Consider the following 18,866-nt stretch of genomic DNA (forward strand, 5'->3'; position numbering starts at 1 on the left):
TATTTGCCAGAAGTGGTAGTGTACACCAGTGATTCCAGTACTCTGGAGGCTAATTGAGGCAAGAGGATTTTGAGTTCTAGGCTAATCCATTCTGCACAGTGAATTCAAAATCAGTGGGTGCTACATAGCAAAATCCATCCTCAAAATAATAATGCCAGGCACTGGTGGTTCATGCTTGTGACCTTAGCTACCCAGGAAACTGAGATCTGAGAAGTGAGGTTTCCAGCGAGCCCCAGCAGGAAGGAGACTCTCATCTTCAATTAACCAGCAGAAAATATGGAAATAGAGGTGTGACTCAAATGCTACAACAGGTCTTGAGTCAAAAAGCTAAGCAACAGTATAAGTCCGTGTGTTCAAGCTTAAGTACCAGCACACACACACACACACACACACACACACACACACACACACTAATAATGTTAATAGTAACATGCTAATAGAAATATAAAATATGAGAATGAAATATGAAAACCATCATTGAGTATATTTTCATTTGGATTTGAAACTGTGCTTTCCTAGTGTGAAAGTCTCTCCAAAGTCATCTGATAAAAACAAGCACTCTGTCAGCTGGATCCTCTGAGAAGCAGGCACAGAGATGGATTTGGTGTATTCCAAACACATCGGGGAAACACTTGTAATAAGAGAATAGGGCTAAGTAGGGAGAGACTTCAGAAGGTGCGTGTGTCTGTCACCTGGGAAAGAGAAAGGGAAGAGGGCACAGTCTCAGACTTCCCTGGAAGTTTAGGACATTACAACCTGTTTGATGGAAAACGTTGAGACCTGGAGCCAAAGGCCCCTTATTTAGAAGTCGTAAATCTCCATTAAGCATGTTCCTTGCTCACTGTGGCTGGGGGAGGAGTGAGGGCTTGATGGTTAGCTGCAGGGGGAGGCCTTCAGCCAGCTGAGCCCCAAGGGAGATGCTCTTGGGGAGGGGGGGTGGAGGGCAGGTTCATGGTTTCATGGTCACAATTCACATCATACGTTCCTGTGAAGAAAACTTAGTGTGGAAGAGGGGACAGGAAGGGAGAAGGGAGAGCTGGAAGGGGGGAGAAGGGGGGAAGGAGAAGAAAGGGGGAATGGAGGGGGGAGAGGGAGAAAAAAAGTGGAGAGAGAGAAGGGAAGGAGAGTGGAGGAGAAGGGAAAGGGGGAGGGAGGAAAGAGGTCTGCGGCCTGCACAGCCCCCCACGGGTCAGCATCTAGGGAGGGGCCTGATCACAGCCGCCTCGCCACCGCCCAGCCGATAGAGGGCGCCCCCGGGGCGCTGAGCGCGCCACTGCGCATGCGACGCTGGGACCCGGCCGGCTGGCCCCGCCCCTAGGCCAGGCGGGAAGCCCGGCGTGCGCTGCCGGATGCGGCGCGCGGCGCGGTGGTCGCCGGTATGGAGGGCGAGAGTTCCTCTGCGGTGCTGTCGGGCTTCATGTTCGGCGCGCTCGCCTTCCAGCACCTCAACACCCGTGCGGACACGGTGAGCCGGCGCACGGCCTCCCTCCTCACGCCTCTGCGGGGTCCTGGCTTGCCAACCCCCCCCCCCCCCCCCCCCCCCGCCGGCGGGCTGGTCCAGACTCGCGGTCCTGGGGCGCCTGGTGTGGGAGGACCGTCGTCGTTCCCGGAGTCTTCCCCTTCCTCCTCCCTCCCCCACTCCCTCACATCCCTCTCCCCTCCCCGAACTCGGAACTCTGCGCCCCGACTCTCGGACTTGTTCACCCTTCCCTTGCTCCTGCCGCCCCTCCCCTCCCCTTCTTCCCCCTCCCCTCCCCCTCCCCATCTCCCCCTCCCCCTTCTCCCCTTCCTTCTGAGCGCTCAGGGCAGCAGAACCCAGCCCAGGGGCAGGGGAGTCGAGGAGGATGCGGGCCACCGGCTGCTTTACGCCTTATCTAGAGGATCTGGGCCTAATCTGGGATATCACTTGACCCCACTCCTTATTGTTTCCATTTTTCTGAAGTCCTGAACCCTCGTCCCATTCCTTTTCTATAGTCACTTATAAACAAACTTGCCCTCAAACGTCAAACATGTAAGTTGTTGTTTTCTTCTTGTTTCTTACCAGCCCCGGGGCTTGAACTCAGGGTCTGGGTACTGTCCTTGAGCTTTTTTTTTTTTTTTTTTGCTCAAGGCTAGTGCTCCACCACTTGGCCACAGCACCACTTCTGGCCTTTTTCTGTGTATATGGTACTGAGGAATCGCACCTAGGGCTTTGTGCATGCTAGGCAAGCACTCTTACCACTAAGCCAAACTCCTAGGCAGTGCCTGAAACTTAGTGAAGTTTAAAAAATACTGTAAAAGTTTGAGGAGTATTATCTGGTAGTAAATACTAGTGGCTTGAAAGAAATTAGAAGCCACTAAAATAGACCTTCCTACTGTACCAAGAGTTTAAAGAGAATGCCTAGTAATTTCGGTAATGTGCTCTTCATTGTAACATAAAAGTCTGGGATATCAGAAGTCAGATGAATGACAATTTTGAGTACCATTCTAATGAAGGGTGCAGTTTAATGTGTTGTATGTACATTACTTCAATGACTTTACAAATTAACACGTAAAGAACAGATTTATGACAATGTGAAGTATGTGAGGAGTTGTGGAAATTATTTCAGAATATCTGTAGTATAAAGATAATGGGCACTTAATTCCCCTGCCTTATGGGATTAGCTCTTGGTGATTAACAGCTCCCTAGTCTTAAGGAGACTTGTTTCTCCACTCTTTTTTAGCTTCTATCTTGGAAGTTGCATTTTCATTGTATCTGCAGCTTTTTCTCAGTTTTTGAGAAAAATCAGCAGCTAGAGGGCAGTAACCAATTCCCCATTAAAGACGCTGTGGAAACATTGCTTTGTGCTTTTTTTTTCCCCCCATGAAATGGAGATGGGGACAGAATTAACTAAGACTTTCATTCTCAAGCACCTTTGAGAGAAATGGAATTTTCTGAAATGCCAATCGACAGTACTGTGGCATATGCCTGCATTTTAAATCAATCAGGCTAATGCCACTCCTTTTAAGAAAGCAGACTCAAGCCTATTTTCCTGTTCAGGTGGCTGAGATCTGAGGATCATGGTTTGAAGCCAGCAAAGGCACAAAAAGTCCCAGAGACTCTTATCTCCAATTAGCACTTAAAAAACTAGAAGTAGTGCTGTGGCTCATAAGAGCTCAGGGACAGCACTCAGGCCCTGAGTTCAAGCCTCATGACCAACAAAATAAAAAGATAGACTCAGAAATTGAATTCTAATTTTTACATTGTAGACAATTTTAAGTTTGAAAACATGAATCATGTGTCATTTTATAGTTTAGAAATCTCCTCTGACTCTTCTTTTCCTTTTCTTTTTTGGCCAGCCCTAGGGCTTGAGCTCGGGGCCTAGGTACTGTCCCTGAGCACCTTTTGCTCAAGGCTAGCACTCTACCAGGTAAGCCATACAATGCCACTTCTGGCCTTTTATGTGGTACTGAAGAATTGAACCCAGGGCTTCATATATGCTAACAAAGTATGCTACCACTAAGCCACATTCCCAGCCCTACCTTGACTCTTTTTTTTTTTTTGCTAGTCCTGGGCTTGAGCTCAGGGCCTGAGCACTGTCCTTGGATTTTCTCAAGGCTAGAGCTCTACCACTTGAGCCTCAGCACCACTTCCGGCTTTTTTCTATGTATGTGGTACTGAGGAATCGAACCCGGGTCTTCATGCACGATAGGCAAGCACTTTAACCACTAGGCCAAACTCCCGGCCTCTACCCTGACTCTTAAAAGCACTTTTAAAATTCAGGCCACTGGCAAGTCATATGGGATGTTTCATTACTAGAGGGGAGCTTCTGTTCCTCATAGATTCTCTTGGCTTCTCACCTGCAGTTGTGCCAAGCCCTAGCTCTGCCTAAATAGTGATTGCCCTGTCCTATAAAGTCAACTCCATTCTTCCCCCCCACACCTGGCTTCAAGTCATTGGTAACTAGTTTTTCCCTTGTCAAATATCACAGTGGTGTTTATGATACACTGATTTTAACTATTTTCCAATCAAACTGAAAGTACCTATACCACTTAGATTGTAACAACCCAGAAAACATGTTAGCAGATTGAGCAGTCATTCGGTCAGTGCATCGTATTCCTTAGGCTGCTTATCTTTTTCCTTCTAGGAAGGTTTTCTCCTTGGGGAAGTAAAAGGCGAAGCCAAGAATAGTATTACTGATTCCCAAATGGATGATGTTGAAGTTGTTTATACAATCGGTAAGTCACTTCTGTATCTTTGTTTGTGGGCACACCAGTACTTGTGCTTGAACTCAGGGCCTCATACTCCCCCTTGGCTTTTTTGTTCAAAGCTGGTGTTGTGCTACTTGATTCATACCCCCATTTCCAGCTTTTTGCTAGTTAATTGGAGATGAGAGTGTCATGAGTACTTTCAAACCCTGGGCAAGAAGAGATACACAGGAAGGGATATGCTAAAAGAGATCAGCTTAGAACGTTCCTTTAAGCCAGATTGTCCTTGAACTATATGATTTCACCATCTTCATCTCCTAGTTGCTAGGCTTGCAGGCTAAAGTGTGACTGGCATAAATTGCTTTTGTGTATGTGTGTGTGCCAGCCCTGGGGGGTTGAACTCAATGCCTGAATACTTTTTCTTTAACCTTTTCTCTTCCTTCCTTCCTTCCTTCCTTCCTTCCTTCCTTCCTTCCTTCTTTCCTTCCTTCCTTCCTTCCTTCCTTCGCCAGTCCTAGGCTTGAGCTCAGGGCTTGAGCACTGTCCTTGGATTTTCTCAAGGCTAGAGCTCTACCACTTGAGCCTCAGCAACACTTCTGGCTTTTTTCTATGTATGTGGTACTGAGGAATTGAACCTGGGTTTTTGTGCATGCTAGGCAAGCACTCTACCACTAAGCTAAACTCCCAGCCCTTCTCTGAGCTTTTTTGTTCAAGGCTAGAGCTCTATTACTGGCACCATAGCTCTACATCTGACATTTTGGAGATTAACCGGAGATAAGAATCTCACAGACTTTTCTGCCCAAACTGGCTTCAAACTATGATCCTCAGGTCTTAGCTTCCTGAGTAGCTAGGATTACGGGTGTGAGCCACGAGCACCTGGCTAAATTGCTGTTTTTAAATTGTTAACATGGATGTACTAATTTGTCAGAATTCAAAAGGACATATTGCATTCATTTTAAGTTAAAATTATATATTGTATACAATAATGTAAGAGGACTTGGACTTTCTCAAGGCTAGCACTCTGCCACTTGAGCCACAGTGCCACTTGCAGTTTTTTCTGTTTATGTGGTTCTGGGGAATCAAACCCAGGGCTTTGTGCATGCTAGGCAAGCACTCTACCACTAGGCTATGCTCCTGATCCCTGAAGGTTTTTTTGTTTGTTTGTTTCTTTTTAATTTTAAATAGTTGTACAAAAGAGTTTCGGTTCAGTAAATCAATTATGAAAATAATTAATCTAAGCATATATACATTATTTTTAAACAAATATGTTTGGTAATATACTTGATAAAAAGTTTGTCATCACACTGTCCATATTATGGCTATTTTTCTAAGTTAAATAATCTTAGTACCATTTTTCATATTGGCAGTGTATTCTACTTTGGCCCTTCTGTGATTTCAGTAAGCTGTTAAATTATGATCAGTTCAGTGTCATAAATTATTCTACAGGAATATCTTTGTACATAATATTTTCTCTCATGTTCACTCCTTTTTCTTTGAGACAAGAGGGTCTGTGTAACCCAGGCTGGCCTTTTAACTACTAGATTCAAGCAATTCTCCTATGTCAACCTCCTAAATAGTTATGACTATAGGCATGTACCACTGCAACTGATAGGGTATGAACATTTTTAAGGGTTTGTTTTTTGTTTTTTGTTTTTTTTTGGTTGTGGGCCTTGAACCTCAGGGCCCAGGCACTATCCCTGAGCTCTTTTACTCTAGGCTAGTGCTCTACCATTTTGAGTCACAGCTCCACTTCTGGTTTTTGAGTGGTTAATTGGAAATGAGAGTCTTTCCTTCAAACTCTGATCCTCATAGCTCTTGTCTCCTGAGTAGCTAGGATACAGATGTGAGCCACTGGCACACTAAGGATTTTGAGATACATTAGTACATTGATTTCTGAAAAGACTGCAACAATATATACACAGTATGTCATTTCTTGTTTGCTACTTACAAGTTAAAAATAAGAATACGTATAATACAAAATTAAAATTTTCACTTTGATTAGAGTTCTTAGTATCAACCACAGTTAGTAGCAAGCGTTAGTATTTTTGTTTCCAGTATACATAAACACACAAGTATAAATGCATACATTTTTATGTGTACAAATAGGAATTTATGTAGACAGAAGTACTTCCCAAGGTATCCTGAGTCCAGAAGATAATCAGTATGGATAGTCTGTTATTCTTTGTAATGTCTTCATATCTACCACTGTACAATGTACCCTAACTTGCTTACCAGTGAATTGTTTTCTGTTTATTAATGTAAACATTACAGTAAACATTTTAGTACATATATTTATATGTCTTTGAAAACACATTCCTAGAGGTAAATTAGCTGATAGTCCTTCAGGAAAGTTAGGGCATTTCAGGTTCATGCACAATACATAAAACATTACCTAGGTAAGTGGGAAAAAGGCACATTCATTGTTTTCGTTTTTGTTTTGTTTTGTTTTTTGTCTTGGTTGGGATAGAACCTTGGGGCTTCTGTGCTGCACTACACGCCTAGCCCTTAATTTGCACTGCTCATACTTTTCCTTTCTTTTTCCTTTCCTATCCTTCCTTTTTCTTGCTTGGCCTGTCTTCTTTCTCTCTTTTGAGTGGAGGTCAGCATTGGGGACTGAACCCAGGGCCTTGTAATATGCCAGGTAAATGTTCTACTACTTAAGCCATATTTCCAGACATCTGTTCTACTCTGCATTTATACTATTTTGTTTTAATTGTCTTGTAATAACATAAATTAAGGAAATTGTCCTTTTGGGATATGTGGTATACATAGGTTCATATATTGTTTGTTTGTTGAGTATTTGGGGGGGGCAGTAATGTGTTTTGAATTCAGGCGTTGATATTTGCTAAGCAAGTTCTCTACCATTGAGCCATGTCTCTACCTTCATACAGAGTTTTGATGTGTTCTTTGGTTCTTTTGGTGCTTAGAGTTGAACTTACGGCTTTATACATGTTACGTACAGTTCTACCATTGAGCTACACCCTTTCCCTTGTTTGTTTGCCATTGTACTTTTTCTTTTTTCCCCGTTAAGACACTTGGAACACTCCCTACTGGCAGTTGGAATTAGCATGCCACCAACGAATATATTTTGAGGAGTTTAAGCAAATATTCCTTGAGGAAATACATTGAATTAGGCAACAATACTAAGCTTTATGGCATTTGGTCAAAAATGTTCAGAGGGGGACTAGGAATGTGGCCTAGTGGTAGAGTGCTTGCATAGTATGCAGGAAGCCCTGGGTTCAGTTCCTCAGTACCACATAAACAGAAAAAGCTGGAAGTGGCACTGTGGCTCAAATAGCAGAGTCCTAGCCTTGAGCAAAAGAATCTTAGGGACAGTGCCCAGGCCCTGAGTTCAAATCCCAGGACTGGCAAAAAAAAAAAATGTATGTCACCAAACACTCCTTTGCTCTAGCAAGGGAGTACAATGAGATTTTCATCGTATAGATTTTACTTTAATACCTCCCCCACCTGAATTTAAGGTCTTGCTCAGATTTCTGGTGCTCTAACACTTGAGTCATGCCTCCAGCCAAGCTTTTTGCTAGTCAATTGGATGTAAGAGTCTCCCTGATTTGTCTGCTTGGGCTGGCTTTGAACCTATTAGCCTATTGAGTAGGTGGGATTACAGGGAAACAACTTTTAGGAGATACTGGTGTTCTTGCTTGTTTTCTTTCATCAATAATGAACACTGGCAAAATCCTTTATGAAACAACTAGTTAGAATAATAAAAGAAAAGCCTGTTAACAGATACTTTTAACTGTTGATCAAGTTTAGAGCATAACCTTTTAGTAGTAAATGAAAATAAAGCCATATTTACTTGAAGACTAAATTATAGTTCATAGCTGTATTTTGACAAGCATGAAGTAAATGCTCACTGCCAATCAACTGATTATTAATATACTCATAACAAAATCCTTTATTTTTAGACATTCAGAAATATATTCCATGCTACCGGCTTTTTAGGTGAGTAAAGTATTAATATAAGCAAGTGAAGTATTCATTGTGAAAAATGGAATATTTTGAAATTAACCAAGTATCTTAGTTACCAATTGTAAATGAGGGTTATTTTTTTTAATAACTAATGATTCACAGGTACTGTCTGTAGATGTCTCAGTTATATGAATTGTATTAGTTTCCACTGCTCTTCTCAAGAATAAGCTTATTTTGAGAATTGACTTTCCTTCTCAACTGCTATCATTTCATTAGTGTCTAACTTGCTCTTATATAGCAACAGCAGTCTTTTTTCTAGCTTTTCATTCCGCTGAATTTTTAGCTAGTATTTCTTCCTTACACTCTTCTGGTCCTGGGGTTTGAACTTGGGCCCTAAGTTTTTTCTGTGAGCTTTTATGTTCAAGGCTAGCACTCTATTACTTGAGCCACAGCTCCACTTCTGGCTCTTATAGCAGTTAGTTGGTGTTAAGAGTCTCATAGGCTTTCCTGCCTGAGCTGGCTTCTATGTATGATCCTCAGATCTCAGCCTCCTGAGTAGATAGGATTACAGGTGTGAACCACTAGCTCCAGTTCCTAGTTACACTTTTTAGTATTATTGTCTGTCTGTGGACTAATTATATTCTTGTTCTTCAAACTCTTAGTCCTACAGATAGTACTAAAATCATTATCTGCATCCTAGGGCTTGTACTCAGGGCCTGGGTGCTGTACCTGAGAATTTTTAATCAAGGCTAGCACTCTACCACTTAAGTCATGCCTCTACTTTGAGTTTTTTGGTAGTTAAATGGAGATAATAGTCTTTTAGACCTTCCTGCTTTGGCTGGCTTCGAGTCATGATCCTCATATCTCAGCCTCCTGAGTAGCTAGGATTACAGGCATGAGCTACCAGCGCCTGGCTATTTTTAACTTCTTATTGACGTATAACATACATTATAACATACAAATCAATTTTTAAGAAGGAAAGCAAAACATGCAACCATAGCATGGTATGATACTAATGAAATACCTTATAATTTACCTAAACCATTCAAAAATCATGATTATGGACACACACATGTCTAAAGCTGTCTAAGAGGACATGGTCAAGGTACAAAAGTTTTATGTTGAAGGGATGGCAGGAAAAAGAATTTAATAGGATCTTAAACTGATGTACCAGGAAAAGTGACATCCAGATCCTTAATATCAACTGACACAAAAGTGTCTATTGAATGAGGAATTCTTAGTGGAGATTCATGCACAGGACTAAAAGGGAGGGACTAAAAGTGAGTCAGTATCTTTGGGCAAGCACATTAGTAATTAGATGTATTTCATAAGAATCTTAGAGCTGCAGAAAGCATCTAATCCATGCTTTTAAAAAGTTGAGTTTGGGGCTGGGAGTTTGGCCTAGTGGTAGAGTGCTTGTCTAGCATGCACAAAGACCCAGATTCAAGTCTTCAGTACCACATACATAAAGAGCCAGAGTGGTATTGAAGCTCAAGTGGTAGAGCTCTAGCCTTGAGAAAGTTCAAGGACCGCTCAGGCCTTGAGTTCAAGGCCCAGGACTGGCAAACAAATAAACAAAAAAAAGCTGGAAATGGTGCTATGGCTCAAGTGGTAGAGCTCTAGCCCCAAGAAAGCCCAAGACAGAGCTCAGGTCCTGAGTTCAAGCCCCAGGACTGGCAAAATAAATAAATAAAAAGTTGAGTTTGTTTTTGTGCCATTCCTGGGGCTTGAACTTAGAGTTTCATTTCATTTGGATTTTTCACTCAAGGCCGACACTTCCTTGCTCTAGCTCATGAGATTTTCATCATACAGATTTTACTTAGTACCTCCCCGACCTGAACTATTTTGAATTTAGGGTCTGATGCTTGCTCAGATTTCTGTTTATGGACCTTGTATTTCTGCCATTGTATTTTGTGTACTTTCTCTACTATTCACTTTAGGACTTCATCTGACAGACAAGAAGGTACAGATCTTGGTTGGGCAGTTGGGTTAGGATTAACTAAAACTGAAAATGATAATAAAATTATTCAGACACTTAGTTTATCTGAAATGTCTTTAATTTTGACCTTTGTAGCTTCTACAATTCTGTAGGTGAAGTTAATGAGCACTCACTGAAGAAAATATTTCCAAGTACAAAAAAGGTATTTTCTAGTTTGCCTTTTCCTTGTTGGTATTGTATGCATTATTTTGGGGCTCCTAAAAATATACTGTTTTGACAAAACTTATAGGTAGTATTTGTCTTTATGTTGACAAAACTAGTAAGAAATAGCCTATTCTTTCCAAGTATTCACAAAGGTTTCCCTGAAAGCAAATCTAGTCATTTAACACTGTGAATCTTGGATTGGAGGTGTGGCTCCAGTTGTAGAGTTTCAGCCATGAGCAAGAAAGCCAAGAGTGCAAGTTTCTGAGTTCAAGCCTGACAAAAGTAAAAAAAAAAAAAAAAAAAAACCACATAAATCTTATGTTTATTGCTCCGTGATTACCTAATCAACATCAATCTCTTCCTCTGTGTTGATCAAACTATTCTTGAACTTCTGGGCTCAAGTATCTCTCCCCTTACACGCCTCCCAAACAGCTTAGACTTCAGGTATGCATCACCACACCTGGCTTTGCAGTTACTTTTTTTTTTTCTTTTATAACTGCAGGGACAGTATATAGCTATACTATATATGGTATAGTTTCATATATGGTACAGTTTTCTATACATTATTTAATTCCTCCATAGAATATTTTATGTTTAGCTACAAGTTGTTGAATAATCAAGACAGATTATTTTCTCAAATACAAATATTTTCTACAGTTTGACTTTTTTCCACTTATAAACTTTTGTATCTTGCAAATAAAGGTATATCCAGTTGAATAACTTTGAGTCACTGGGTATGATGACTCATATCTGTAATCTTAGCTACTCAGAAGACTAAGACAGGAGGACTACAAGTTTGAAGATAGCCTGGACAAATTCTTGAGATTCTTAGCTCCACAATTAATTAGCAGAAAGCCAGAGTGTCATCTATGAGTGGAAAAACTCAAGAGCCATTTAAACTTCAGTACTGTGTGTGTGTGGATATCCACACATACACATACAGATTTATAGTTGAGTACCTGCCTAGCACACTGAAGGACTTGGGTTATATCCATAGTACTTTTTTGTTTTTTGGCCAGTCCTGGGGCTTGAATCAGGGGCCTGAGCACTGTCCTTGGGCTTTCTCAAGGCTAGAGCTCTACCACTTGAGCCACAGCAACACTTCCAGCTTTTTCTATGTATGTGGTAATAAGGAATTGAACCTGGGTCTTCATGCATACTAGGCAAGCACTCTACCACTAGGTCAAATTCCTGGTGTCGTCCCCCCCCCCACCCCCTGCCTTTGCCTTTTTTTTTTTCTTTGTGGGTCGAGGGGCTTGAACTTGGCCTGGGCACTATCCCTGAGCTCTTCAGCTCAAGGTTACCGCCCTACCCTTGAGCCAAGCTCCACTTCCCATTTTCTAGAGGTTAATTGGAAATAAGAGTCTCAGATCTTTTCATGCCCAGGCTGGCTTTGAATCCTGATCCTCAGATCTCAGCCTCCTGAATAGCTAGGATTCTTTTTTTTTTTTTTTTTGTTTTCTTTAAAACAATTCTTTGTTGAAAAGTGGTTGTTGGATTTATTTTTTTGTTTTGTTTTTGTGGTTGTCCTGAGGCTTAACCTCATAGTGTGGGCACACTCCCTGTGCATTTTTGCTCAAAGCTAGTGCTCTTCCAACTTTAGCCACAGTTCTACTTCTGGCATTTTGATGGTTGTCTGATGGACTTTCCTGCCGGGGCTGACTTTGAACCATGATTCTGGATGTCAGCCTCCTGACAGAGATGAGCCATCAGCACCTGGCTTTTGGATATTTTTTTTAAATACACATGTGTAAATGTTTAGCTTTAAAAAGAACAGAAACAATTGCTTTTTTTATTTTTTGAAGCATTCTCATTATACAGTCCAGAAGGACCTCTAACTCACAATTCTGCCTCACTTAGTTTCCCAAGTGTTGGGGTTGCAGGTACAGATGAAGCACTTGAAATGTGCAAATACAAAATTTAGTTGTTGAATATGCCACAGATTTCTATGAACTAAAAGTTATTTTTCTGTCTTAGATTTACTGAGTTTTATTTTTCTGGTTTAAGAACAGTTTAGTGCTTGGCACGGTGAGTCACGCCTGTAATTCTAGCTACTCAGGAGGCTGAGATCTGAGGATCTCGGTTCAAAACCAGTCAAGGTACTAAAGTTCATGAGGCTCTTATCTCCAGTTAACCACCAGAAAACCTGAAGTGGCACTGTTGCTCAAGGGGTAGGGTGGTAGCCTTGAGCTGAAGAGCCCAGGGACAATGCCTCCGCCCAGAGTTCAAATCCCACAACTGACAAAAAAAAAGAGCTTAGGAATACAGTGGTTTGGTTTTTGTTGTTGGTTATTTTTTGTTTTTACATATTACATTTAAAAAAACCCATTCCTGTGATTACAAAAACCAAAGCAGCTTATTAACAAAACCTTCAGGGCATAAGTGATGCCTAGTAAGTGAAGCACTGGTATTACTGTTTCTTTCTTGTAAATTTTTACTAAAGATGACAATTACATAACTACAAATGCCATAAAAGGAACTAAAGTCAGCATTTTTTTCTTTGAAATACTTTTCTATATAAATGAAAACAGCCTTTTAAATAAATAGAAAGTAAGTATAAGTCAAATTGCAAACTTTCAAAGGTAAGTATAAAATTAAGTATAGTTTTTATTACTTGTCCAAAATCTTCCCAATTTCAGAAAGCTTTTTTTTTTTTTTTTGGTCAGTTGTGGGGCTAGAATTCTGGGTCTGGGCACTGTCCCTGAGCTCTTTAGCTCAAGGCTAGCTAATACTCTACCACTGAGCCACGGTTTCATGCTTTCACTTCAGTTTTTTGGTGATTAATTGGAGATACAAGTCCAAGCTGGCTTTGAACAGTGGTCTTGGTCTCCTGAGTAGCTAGGATTACAGGCATGAGCCACCGGTATCCAGTTAAAAAGCCATTTTAATACATCATTTTTGCCTTTTGTTTGTTTCTGAGAGTGGGTTTCACTGTATCACCTTGAACTCAGTTTTCTTGCTTTAGCCTCCAAAATGAGTGCTGGAATTACAGCCCTGTCACATCATTCTTGGTTCAAAACTGTTGGTTTTATTGCTATTATTACAAAACATGTTATAATAACTATCAACCATTAAGATTGAGATACCTAATTTTTTTCTGTATTTTCTTTCAGAATATGGTAGGTTGGTACAAATTTCGTCGTCATTCTGATCAGATCATGACATTTAGAGAGAGACTGCTTCACAAAAACCTACAGAAGCATTTTCCAAGCCAAGAACTTATTTTTCTGCTGTTAACATCAAGTACAGTAACAGAAAGCTGCTCTACTCATAAGCTGGAGTATGCCTTATATAAACCTCAAAAAGGGTAAATGTTCGTTGGTCATTGGCAATTTTAAACTAGTAGAAAAAAATAAGTACCTAATACACTTTGCATCTTACGTGTTTTCATGCAGTGTTGTATTAGGTTATCTCAGTAATGCTGAGATAGGTCATAGAATGTGTTAATTGTAGATGGGAGAATGAAGGTCAGGTAGGGAAACTGATCAGTATGGAATGATGCTAAGATGACTTTTCTCGTGTTTCGTGTAGAAAAAATATTTGTTGTCAGTTGATAAGGATACATGTTAGAACTTAAGCTTAGGAACTCGGTTAAACAATTTTATATTCTATATAATCTCTATAAAGAAGCAAGGCAGTTCTTAACAGGGATATCATTTAACTATTTTTTATTGGATATATGAATTAATGTGGATTGGGAATGTGGCTTAGTGGTAGAGTGCTTGCTGAAGCATGCCTGAAGCCCTGGGATCGATTCCTTAGTGCCATATAAACAGTAAAAGCCTGGTACTGTGGCTTAAGTAGTAGAACAAAAGAAGTTCAAGGACAATGCCCCAGGCCCTGAGTTCAAGCCCCAGAATTACCCCCCCCCAAAAAAAAGAAGAATGTAAATGAGCTAGCCACTGGTGACTCACATCTCTAAAAAATCTAAGGATCTTGGTTGGAAGCCAGCCAGGACAGGAAAGTCTGTGAGACTCTTATTTCCAATTAATTACACACACACACACACACACAATCTGGAAGCAGACTTATGGCTTACATGATAGAGTACTAGCCTTGAATGAAAAGCTCAGGAACATTATCCAGGCTCTGAGTTTGAGCCCTAGGACTGGCACATAACACACATAAAAGAAAGTAAAAGAGAATATATCATGGGACAGGAACCCAGAACTTTACACATTGCAGGCAAGCACTTTACCACTGAGCTTCATCCAGTCAAATTTCTCTTCTTTCTCTTTTTTTTAAATAAAGGTCTCTATGTTACCCATGCTGGCCTAAAACTTGCCATTTTGCCCCAGCCTCCAAGTGGCTGCGTTGCCTTATTTTTTCATATACTTAATTAAAATGGTTATTAAATATTTTTTCAGTTTTAAAAAATACTATACATACTTCATAACTTTTTTTTTCCAGTTATTGGGGTTAAATTTAGGACCTAAGTGCTATTCCTGAGCTCTTTTGCTCAGAGCTAATGCTGTACCAATTTGAGCCACAGCTCCACTTCTGGTTTTCTGGTGTTTAATTGGAGATAGGAATCTCACAGACTTTCCTGCCAGGACCTCAGAGCTCAGCCTCCCTGAGTAGCTAGGATTTCAGACATGAGCCACTAGTGCCTGACTACTTTACAACTTTAAAACTTAGTTGCTTCAAGTTGCCACAAGTTAGGAAATTCTGTCTTGGTACATAATAAGAAGCAGGTTTTTCTGTTTAATTGTAAAGGGGAAAGTAGTGCATTGTGATATGTAAGATGCTATTCTATTTGAATTTATATTTAAAAATTTTATGTTGTCAGGCTTTTTTATAGGATACCTTTAGTGGTTGCCAATCTGGGCATATCTGAACAAATGGGTTATAAAACTGTATCCGGCTCCTGTGTGTCCGCTGGTTTTCACAGAGCAGTAAAGGCACACAGGTAAGATTTCTTTAAAATTAATTTCCTTATTACACAAACAAGAATTAAAGGTGATTTGTGTATGTGTTATATATGTGTTGTGTGTATTGCAGTCCTGGGCCTTGGCTCTCTCCCTAAGCTTGCTCTGCTTGAGGCTAGTGCTTTACCACTTGAACCACAGCTTGACTCCTGGCTTTCTGGTAGTAAACTGGAGATAGAGTCTTAAGGACTTTCCTGCCTCAGCCAGCTTTGATTCAAAATCTTCAGCTCTTGTCCTCCTAAAGAGTAGTGGGATTTCAGATGTGAGCTACCAGTACCCATCTTAGGAAAGCTGGATGTATGAACACATTACTCAAATGAGATTTTTTTTTTACCACTTCTATTTCTCTTGAAAATTCTGTACACTTAAAGAAGTTGTATTATTTTATAGCTCTGAATTTTTTGAAGAAGATGGATCTTTAAGAGAGGTACATAAGGTAAATAAAATGTATAATTCACTACAAGAAGAATTAAAGGTAAGTTAACATCAAACATTTAAAGACCACTTCTAGTGTCCATATTAAATTGTTCATTGTTACATCAGATTTATTTGTATTGTATCATTTCATCTGCTGTAGTAAACTGCAGTTTTAATATACAACAAGAGTTTAATGTTATCCTAGCTACTCAAGAAGCTTTCTCAAGGCTGTTGCTCTACCACTTGAACCACAGCACCACTTATGACTTTCTGTGTATGTGGTACTAAGGAATCAAACCCAGGGCTTCATGCATGCTAGATAAGCACTCTACCTCAAGGCCATACTCCTAGCCCTTTCCTTGGCTTTTTTTTTTTTTTCCAAGTCCTGGAGCTTGAACTCAGGGCCTGACCATTGTCTCTGAGCTTCCATTGCTCAAGGCTAGCATTCTACCACATCTGCCTTTTTCTCTTTTATTTTCTTTATTGATATTGAGTAATTACATATTCATTTTTATATTCACACTTACAAGGATCATCATTCTGATTTTGGCATTTTTTCTTTATGTAGTACTAAGGAATCATACCCAGGGCTTCATACATGCTAGCCCCATGGGACTCTTTATCTCTAGCCACTCAAAAAGTGGCACTGTGGTCAAGTGGTAGAGCTCTAGCCTTGAGCTAAAAGAGGCTTAGGAACAGTACGAAGACCAAGTTCAAGCCCCACAACCAAGAACAACAACAAAAAGATAAATAACAACTGTAATAATAGATACTTTTTTTAAATCTCATATAAATAACCATAAATATAAAATAAAATGAAAAAATTATGAAATATATCTATTACATATGTACATATATTTTTCCTGGCTAAAGAGAAAAAGAACCAGAAGATGGACATTGATGCAAGACTTTAAGAAGACAAAGATGATTAGTAACTGAAATTGGGAAAAGCAATGATTCCAAGGATGTTATTCTTAGTATGCAATCTTTGCATCTTCTTTTTTCTTTTTTTTGGCAGTCCTGGTGCTTAAACTTAGGGCCTCAGCACTGTCCTTGGGCTTTCTCAAGGCTAGAGCCCTACCAGTTGAGCCACACTGGCTTTTTCTATGTATGCAGTATATAGGAATTAAACATGGGTCTTCATACATGTTAGGCAAGCACTCTACCACTAGGCCAAACTCCTGGCCTCTTGACATTTTTTTTTTTTCTTGCCAACCCTGGGGCTTGAACTCAGGGCATGAGCACTATCCTTGGGCTTTCTCAAGGCTAGTACTCTACCACTTGAGCCACAGCACCACTTCCAGCTTTTTCTATATATGTGGTATCAGAGAATCAAACCTGGGTCTTTGTACGTGCCAGGCAAGCACTCTACCACTAGGAAAAACTCCCAGCACCCCTTTGCATATTCTTTAAGTAGACTTTCTGGAATGTCGCCTAAATATTGCAGTCATCTGATTGCAAGGTATCAAATTAATTTCTCTTACGGGAATGAAAATTCTTGTTTTCTTTTACAGGAGTAAAATAGTCACTGTTTTTGTTATACTTTCCAGTTTCTTGTTGTAAAATGTGTGCATTATCTTTGCCTTTCTGTGTATACATATATGTATATATACGTATTGATTGTTTGTAGGGCTGGTAATTAAACTCAGAGCCTTGTTGGTGCTAGGAAGTCTGTGGTAGCATAGAGCTACATCCTTAGCCCAGAATTTATTTGAAATTGAATTTCATTTCTGTTATCAAGGAAAGTGATATGACAAAACTACAAATAAATGGCAAGTTAACGTATCTGAAAAGTTTTTATAACCTAATACAGTAATATACAAGTTAGTGCTTGTTGAGGTCTTTCCTTCAGAAAACGGGCCGTGTCTTAGTGGTAGAGTGATTGCCTACTATGCATTAAGCCCTGGTTTGATTCCTCAGTACTACATAAACAAAATGCCAGAAGTGGCACTGTGGCTCAAGTGGTAGAGTGCTAGCCTTGAGCACAGAGAAGCTCAGGGATAGTGCCCCATCCCTGAAGTTAAGCCCCAGAACTAGGGGGGGAAAAATCAGAAAACAGCAAAATAAAATAAAGTTTTTGTAAAAGGCAGATTGTATTTTTACTAAGGATTTATATGATTTGTGAGTTTATATTCTGTTAACATGGTAGTTGGAATTTTGTCTATGCCCTTACTTTATTTTGTAGTTTGTATGCAATCATGTGGAGCAAAGTGAGAAACAAATAGATAAACTCGTAAATGAGATAAACAGATTAAAAGAAGAAATTGGAAAAAAGCAAGCACAGATACAAGCATCAAGTAAGTAAAACCTGAATACATGAACATACGGTGTCTTCCATGTCTCACTGTCTTATGCTCAGTGGCAGCCAACTCTGGACATGTGTATATTTGTCCACCTTGGGATTAAAAGGATCATTTTGTCAGTGCTCTTTACTCAACAGACAGCATGGTTCTTCTATAGCAAGCAAGCAGCATTTATTCATATTACCACATATAACTTTAATTTCCTCTTAGAATCCTGTGGCATATAAGCAGGAATGTAGCATTATATTTGAATGATTGGATATGTTTGTTGAAATCTTTTTGTGTTAAATGACATATAGCTAGTTGTAAAAGCTTTTTGGACTGAAACAGTCTTGAGCTGTTACTTTGTTTTGCTTAGGAAAGAAGAAAACTCCAGAAGACCAGAAGGAGAACGTTTTTCTTTATCAAGCCTTACGGACATTTTTCCCAGATTGTGAACTTCTTCATTCTTGTATTATCTCCTTGACAAATGGACAGATTTTGAAAAGCAGATGTAGTACTGACCACCACTTCCAGCTGGCAGACAACCTGACCTTAATGGTTCCATACACTTACACCCCTGGAGCTAGTCCAGTTAGCTCACCACAGATGACTAAGCGGACAGCTGCTGCAGACACAGATGGAAACCAAACAAAGAGGTCACGGCTGTTTAAGACAGAGACTGACAGTGAGAACCAGGAAAGAGCAGTCACATCCAGCAGCTCAGACACAGATGAAGACAATGGGAAAATGAAGGGCTATGGCGAATATCCTCAGTCTCCCACATTTTGATCCTTTTAATCCCGAATCGGTTTGTTTTTTTTTTTTGGATTAGCTGAATGAAGAAAGCCAAATGTTTGTTTTTACCATGGCCAGTAAAATTGCAGTAATGAAAAGCTCATTTGTTTAAGAAGCTACTTGTAAATGGAAATGGTTTTATTTTTAGTATGCCCAATTCTTAAAGATGATCAACATTTTTTATAAAGTACTTTTAAAATCTTA

General features: G+C 40.0%; 1 protein-coding gene across 4 annotated transcripts; it reads left to right on the forward strand.

Annotated features, from left to right (window-relative positions):
• The first annotated feature begins 1,330 nt into the window (after positions 1-1,330).
• On the forward strand, positions 1,331-18,866 carry Abraxas1 (abraxas 1, BRCA1 A complex subunit). Of its 4 annotated transcripts, none has more exons than XM_090343294.1 (9): positions 1,331-1,465; positions 4,107-4,197; positions 8,091-8,127; positions 10,169-10,235; positions 13,351-13,544; positions 15,027-15,146; positions 15,556-15,640; positions 17,768-17,879; positions 18,244-18,866. In XM_090343294.1, the coding sequence occupies exons 1-9, from the start codon at positions 1,379-1,381 to the stop codon at positions 18,654-18,656; spliced, it is 1,206 nt and encodes a 401-aa protein (XP_090199420.1). In that variant the 5' UTR covers positions 1,331-1,378; the 3' UTR covers positions 18,657-18,866. The 4 variants fall into 4 exon arrangements, with proteins under 4 accessions (XP_090199420.1, XP_090199421.1, XP_090199422.1 ...); XM_090343295.1 differs by having other exon boundaries at positions 15,556-15,601; XM_090343296.1 differs by lacking the exons at positions 8,091-8,127; positions 10,169-10,235 and having other exon boundaries at positions 1,379-1,465.

This window comes from Megascapheus bottae, chromosome 13 (genome assembly GCF_031878675.1).
Source record: "Megascapheus bottae isolate mThoBot1 chromosome 13, mThoBot2.hap1, whole genome shotgun sequence".
Lineage (NCBI taxonomy): Eukaryota > Metazoa > Chordata > Mammalia > Rodentia > Geomyidae > Megascapheus > Megascapheus bottae.

What these genes read in the sequence shown, in the direction of transcription:
- Abraxas1 (XM_090343294.1), top strand. Translation starts at nt 1,379, where the DNA reads ATGGAGGGCGAGAGTTCCTCTGCGGTGCTGTCGGGCTTCATGTTCGGC. An exon ending in TATTTCCAAGTACAAAAAAG is followed by an intron (nt 10,236 to 13,350) that starts GTATTTTCTAGT and finishes ATTTTCTTTCAG; the next exon opens with AATATGGTAGGTTGGTACAA. An exon ending in CACTACAAGAAGAATTAAAG is followed by an intron (nt 15,641 to 17,767) that starts GTAAGTTAACAT and finishes TTTATTTTGTAG; the next exon opens with TTTGTATGCAATCATGTGGA.